Source organism: Pundamilia nyererei, unplaced genomic scaffold (genome assembly GCF_000239375.1).
Source record: "Pundamilia nyererei isolate P.nyererei 1_Seehausen unplaced genomic scaffold, PunNye1.0 scaffold00177, whole genome shotgun sequence".
Taxonomy (NCBI): Eukaryota; Metazoa; Chordata; class Actinopteri; order Cichliformes; family Cichlidae; genus Pundamilia; species Pundamilia nyererei.
The window spans coordinates 887,525-894,254 of record NW_005187578.1 but is presented as its reverse complement, the minus strand read 5'-3'; the positions used below and the strand labels follow the sequence as shown (position 1 = coordinate 894,254).

At 42.5% G+C, this 6,730-nt stretch overlaps 1 protein-coding gene across 1 annotated transcript; it reads left to right on the top strand.

The window, feature by feature from the left end:
• Positions 1-1,278: 1,278 nt before the first annotated feature.
• tmem71 (transmembrane protein 71) lies at positions 1,279-6,721 on the top strand (the record flags this gene model as incomplete). Its single annotated transcript, XM_013914181.1, has 8 exons — positions 1,279-1,373; positions 1,462-1,671; positions 3,583-3,845; positions 3,927-4,121; positions 4,347-4,413; positions 5,010-5,071; positions 6,039-6,088; positions 6,178-6,721. Coding segments are annotated over 8 exons (966 nt in total), but the record flags the coding sequence as incomplete, so codon positions are not given.
• Between the last annotated feature and the right edge of the window lie 9 nt (positions 6,722-6,730).

Here is a 6,730-nt window from a genome sequence, read left to right as displayed (position 1 = left end):
CTTCCTTTATGAACACACACTCTGTGGTTTACTCAGACTCTCACACACGCACAAAATCCTGCTGCTAGAAATACTCACTACACCACCGAGTGCAGATTAATCCACCGCTGAAAATAGACCCCAACAACAGGAACTTTAAATAGAGACAGAGGAAAGATCAAATGTGCTTTTTTTATCCCAAAAGTTTGGAAATTCCTGTAAAAACAATAGACACAAGCCAGAGTAGCTCAGACAAATACAGTAAAATAGAAGTTCAATAAAGATTACACGAAGAAAGGAGCAATAATTCAATTCAGTTTTATTTATAAAGCCCTGAATCACAACAGTTTCCTGTTAAATCTAATAAAGTGAATGAGCTCATTATGTTCAAATTTTAATACAAATAAAATCCCTATAATTTTTTAAATCAATAAAAGTAAAAAAAAGTAAATAGTGAATAATATTGTAACATATATCATAAAATAAGTAAGTATATATATGTTTTGCATAAATACAAAAAAAGGGAAAAGTTAATGTAATAATATGAAGTTTAAAAAGAAAGTAAAAAATCTGATAAATGTTAAAATAAGTATAGATTTTAATAAGATCCAATAAAACGTGATGTAAAAAGCTTAAATAACACAAAGTGTCTCCTTAGAGTAGAAACCAGAATAAATTCACTAAATCACAATAAAAATAATAAGAGTGTCTCGCTGAAAGAGCAGCTGTCAGCTGACGGCGTTCAGTGCGAGACCGGTCGTGTCTGAGGTCAGGAGGGTTGGAGAGGCGCTCTCTCTGCTGGTTTTGGCCTTTCATTGAAAAGATTTGTTAGAACAACATCTGCCTGTTTCTCACCGACAGCTGTTTGGTTTCTCATGCGCTTCACAGATCCTCGGACGTCGCTCTGCAGACAAACATGGCTCTGTTCTTCTCCGGCGCTGTCACAAGTACGTCACCGACATCACCGACCACGTTCACCAACACTTTACTTTTATTCTGGGACTTTATTACGACATTGTAGCAAATTTTCTTTTTGCCTATTCGAACTGTTCAAACTGTTATGGATGTGAAAAACGATCAGAAACCAAACTAAAGCTTTTAGCGGCTCCACAGATCTGATGTTAGCTCCTCAGACGAGCTCTGTGCGGCACTTTGCTGCCCGTCTGTCACATTCCTGCTCAGCTTTTATCTTCATCGAGTCCTCTGAGCAGATTTACCCAAGAATGCTCTGTGCCTCTTCATGCTGATAAAAGTCGTCTGTATTTAGAAACCACTGTGTGTGTGTGTGTGTGTGTGTGTGTGTGTGTGTGTGTGTGTGTGTGTATCTCTGATGGTCTTTTCTGCCGCTCAGGTTCTCCAGTCAAGCGAAGGTTGAGGAACAGTCACTGTCAGAGGTAAAAGCATCGTTTATTTCCTGTTTCTGATGAACGTGTGAAGTCTCAGCAGGAGTTTGAAAAGCCTTTGCTGGTCTCTCTCCTGCAGCCTCGACGTGTCTCTGCTCTCTCCCGACTCCTCCTACATCTGCTACACCTCAGCGCACGGCAGCGAGCCCTGCTGCTGCCGCCGCTCGCCACGCCTCCTCACCAACGGATACTATGACGTGACCGAGGACAGCTTCTCCTGGGACGACGAGGGCAACGTGTCACTGACGCCCTGCAAAACCAGTGTCTCCTACAAGGAGAACCTGCACAGGTGAGAGCGGCAGGTAGACCAGGAGGCTCCCATTTATTTAGACTGTTTTTACCTGAGATCTGGAAGCAGAAAAAACGTTGTTTCAGTGAGCTCGCTCGTTCCACGTTTATGCACAAGTAAAAGTTGTGACTTTTATTTTGAAAGCAAACTATCTCAATTTCCTGTTTGTGTCACACTTCTTGAAGTTTTGCCAACGCTCAGCTCGTAGTTGGAGAGTATTTACAGACAATGCAACACTACAGTCGGTCACTTTCATTCAATCTACAACCGCAGCAAGATGCTAGCAACCGAAGCCAGTAGGGGAATACACGTTTTCCCTAACAACAGTTGGTTGCCAGGTGGTCACTGACCAGTCTGTGTTACTGGGGCTTTACCAGTCATTTTCCCAGCCACTGTAATTAACCTCCAGCAACCACTCACAACCGGTTGGGGATTTTTTCTTTATGAATCGTGGTTGCCAAACGGTTGCAGACCAGTCTCTCTCTGCCTGTGTGACCAGGTTTTATTCACTGATCCGACTCTGCTACCACAACTGGCACACGGCCAAAATGGTGGATCAATTCGTCTAACTTTACAGACGCTACAAACATCATTGTTGTTTGGTTTTCTGTTTTTATTTACCTCCAAAGTGAAATCAGAGCTGTGCCTTTACATGCAAACTAGCAAGCTAACTTCCTGCTATCTCGAACTTGGCTGAACTCGTAAATCTTCTTTTTCGTGAACACCTGGATGTTAAACTTCATTGAAACACATGGATGAACAGTCACAACAGTTTTTTGGGATTGTAAAAGTCTGGACTGTGTTTAGCTCAAACTCTGCCTCAGAGTTAGTTTGATTTTATTAACCAAAGGAGAGTTTATACCAAGAAATGCAGCCAACAGCCTGCGTTTACTGCACTTTACAGCATCACAAGAAGTTTAATATTGCTTTTTTTTTTTTACCAAAGACTGAGAAAAAGTCTTTTAAATGTTTTTTTTGGAGAAAATGATCGATGACATCAGCTGCAATTACAGAGCTGAGAGAACCGAACGCCAAACGCTTTGTGACATTCACCAAACGCTTAACAAAGTTTGGAAAAACCTTCGTTCCATAACATTTTCCTCCCTTCGGTCCACACTCAGGATTATTTTACATCAGCAACAGGAACATAACGTCTCGTGGTCGTACAACTGTATGACAGCTGTTAAACACACACGCACCTCTTTAAAGCGGTGAGGTCACCTCCAACAGCCAATCAGAGTGAGCCGTTTGGCACATGTCGGGTAGGTTTGAAAGCTGTAAATACTTCAGACCTGACATCAGCTGCTCTCGGGGACCAGGGTGTGTGATGTCATTGATCACTGTTGCTAGGAGACCCCATGTTATTGAACACTTTGCCATCAACATGAGGAAAGCGTCTTTGTTCTGTTACATGAACTCTGTGTTCACAGGTGAAGCCTTGATGTGTTTGCAGAGTTCATCTTTTAATAACAACTAAAAGTCTTACTTTACTTTAAAATTCGATTAAATGTTGTTCCTGACGTTTATTTCTTGGTGTGCAGTCAGACAGAGCGGGCCGCTGCGCTCAGATTTGGTCACTTCCTGTTGTTTCAAATCAGATTGTGGTTATTTTTGTCAGGCTGTGGTCATTCTCTGAGGAAGTGTTTTCACACTCGAGTTGCTTTTGGTCACTTTCTGCACTTTAACCCACTTTGTTGGGTTTGAGGTTTTTTGTTGGGGCTCTCGTTCTTTAGCTCTTTGTGGATTTCTTTGTTTCACTTTGATGTTTTTTTTTATGTCATTTTGTTCATCTTTTCTGTGCAAAGAGACACAAATTCCTCAAAATGACAAAAAACAAAGTTCAAAATAACTCGCAACATGCCAAAGGACCTCAAACCCACACACGTGTCTGAACACTCATTTTTCCTTCAGGGTTTTCCGGCGCAGGCGGCGACCTCGCAGCTCGCTGGTTCGCCTGCTGAGTGATGTCACGGAGAGCTGCCAGTCGTGGCTCGATGAGAAAGTCTTCAGAGGTGTTTTTGGGACAGTGAACAACTGGAACCAGAAGCAGGAAGTTGACCAGGACCATGACCTGGACTGGTCCAGGAGCAGCCTTGATGGTCCGGCCTGTCTGGATGAGTCCTGGTCACCGCTCAACAGCACTGAGCTGGAGGAGAGCCACGCCTTCATGTACGGTGGGTAACCGACTCCTTAAAGGGCGAGTACGCTCAAATTAACATGGACAACGATGAACAATGATTTTTTTTTTCTTTCAGACTCCACTGAGGTCATGACTCCTCCTGACAAAGAAGCCCCGCCTCCAAATCTCCTGATCCACGAGGAGATTTGCTCTGAGATCTGTCAGTCAAAGGAGCGTTTCACCCAGTCGCTGGGCAGCCTCTCCGAAGTCCCGCCTCCTTCACCTTTCTACACCAACACCTGCTGCTGTCAGGCGTCACCTGAGCCCACAGGTGAGCCGCAGGGTCTCTGACGTCAGAGGCCTGCAGAGACTCGTAGCAGCCTGCTCAGATCCAGTCTGAATCTCTACGTTTTCATTCATCTCACTCGACTTTAATGCTGAATGAAAAACATTTGATGATTTTTATCTGCAGAAACCACCAAAGACACAAAACTGACACCCACGATCTCCACGACCTCTGTTCGCCTCACCCGAGTTATTCTTCTTTCTGTTTCAGGGTTCACGATGAAGGCCCTCCTCCTTCTCGTCTTCACCGTCTTCATCTTCACAGCTCTGTACTCGGGGTGAGACCTCAGTTCCTAATTTAGTTTTTTCAGAGCACTTTGATTGTTTGATCAGCATGAACCAAGAAAATCTCTTTAAGTCTCCCAGAAAATCTTCCTGAAGCCGATCGAGGATCTGAAAATGCCTCATCTGTCCGCTCAGTTTAGTTTAGAAAGCTGCAGCAGCTAAATGCATCATAGAGGCAGAAACACAATTTATTTATTAAGGGCTCTAAAAAGTGTATGAAAGTTAAAAACGTGTTTGTTTCTCTTATTTCTGAGTGAGGGGCGGGTCTCACTGAGAAACTGCACACTCATCAACCAATGAGAACGTCCCATTTTACGTCCTTACTCACTCTGAAAATAAAAGTGTCAAAATAAGATGCATCTTTTTAAACTAGTGACTGAGCCTATAACATCGTCACAGAGATGCTTTCCCAGTTTTCTAAGTAAGTGTCGCCCCCTGGTGGCCTTTATAAAGAATACGCTCTAAGACGCCTCAACACGGGCTTCATGTTTCAGACCTGAAGCTGCCTCCATGTTTTGTCCCGTCTACAGAAACGGCGTGATCGTTCTGTGTGGAAGTGCCGATGTGTTCAAAGACCGTTGTTTTGCAGGTGTCTGTGGTGGAGCGCGACTGTCACGTCGACCGTCTTCATGATGATCACAACATGTATGCGTGAGTATCAAAGACATTTCTGTTCAGTGATTAAAGATCTTTTGTCTTCAGGTAACAGAAACTCAGTCAGAGGTCCAGCTGTGACCCGTGAATTATTCAGTTTGCAGAAGTTTATTTGGCCCTCAGTGCAAATCCCTGTTTTACAATCACACTGGTGTGAATGGAGCCGCTCTTCATCACTACAGGCTGCCTTTAAACAGAAATAAGACGTTTGTCTCCCCCTGCTGGCAGGGAGAGTCATTACTTTACTTGGATGTTTCCACTGTACTTCCAGCTCCCTGCTTGGGCTGTTTTTTGTAATTAATGAGAAAGTTGTTTTTTAAATGCTGCTTTAAAACTGCAGTCACCTGCAGCTCACTATTTGTTTCAACCACTGCTGTTGGAGCACGAGTGATACCAGTTTGGCCCAGTTTGGCCTTTTAACTTAAACTGGTTATAAAGACTCTTAAAGTCTTCAAATATTCACATTTAACTTGTTTATGACAAGCTGATAATTTCAGCTTCAGACCTTCGTTCGTTTCCCAAATACCAGCTTTAAGTGTTTAAAATCAAAACCACAGACTGAAGCAAAGGACAGACGACTACATTTCTCTACAACTGTATTATTTTTTTATTACATAAAATGATCAGTTTGTCTTCCAAAAAAAGCCGAAACGACTGCAACTTGTTTAAAATCCAGAGAGATGAATGCAGTTTGTTAGCGATATTAATACTAGCGGTTATAAAAACCAGCTTATGGTAAATCATTACAGTGTTGTTTGGGTTACATTTATTACTTTTGGGGTCTTAAAAACACCATTGTCCTGTAATAAACCCAATGAATCCTGTTGATTATAATATGAACTAATAAAAGTAAATCTGGTGCAGTTTTGCTCTGCAGCTCCTGACTGCTTTTAATCTGCCAGCAGAGCACGAATCTGATTTTGTTTTTGTGATTTTAACACGTCACTGCTCTCGTTTCTTTCAGTCCTGACAAAGTCGGGCCCGCTGGGCGAGTGGAGGAGGGCGAAGACGGAGGTGAGTCTGAAATCAGAAACTTGGTTTCTCACATTTGAGCTGCAGAGGAGACAAACGAGTTTTAACAGCTGCCACTGATTCGGTTTCAGGACATCACGTCGAGAAACGAGTGAGGAAACGCGTCTGGAGAACCTGAAGGAGGAGAAGGCGAAAAGGTCGGACGGGACTCAGCAGAAACGTTAGATTCTGACTTTTATTTCACTTTATGTTTGCATGTGAGGTGCACAAAATAATCTGAGCTCCAGAAAACATTTTAGAGCAAACATTTCTCCTTTTAAAACAAAAATCACTCCTTAAAAGAGGTTTTTGTATTCACATTTTTAAAAATGTGTCATCTTTACGTTGAAATGTACACGCAGAGCAGGAGGCTGCTTCGTGCTTTTAGTCAGATTTAAGCCATGAAATGTCTTCTAGCTGAAAAAAGTTGTTATTAAAGTGTTGGAGCTCAGTGGCACATGTTAGTAGTTTAGCAGCTTAGAAAGCTAAAAACATTCATATCAACTCAAAATGTAGCCGATGTATTTTAGGAGTGTCTTCTTTCTTTGGTTTGTAGTTGATCTTGGCTTTTTTGAGCGTTCCAAAGTGACCAAACGTCAGACGTTTAATGTCTGCAAAACATTTTCAGGGTTAAAGGGCAAAAAA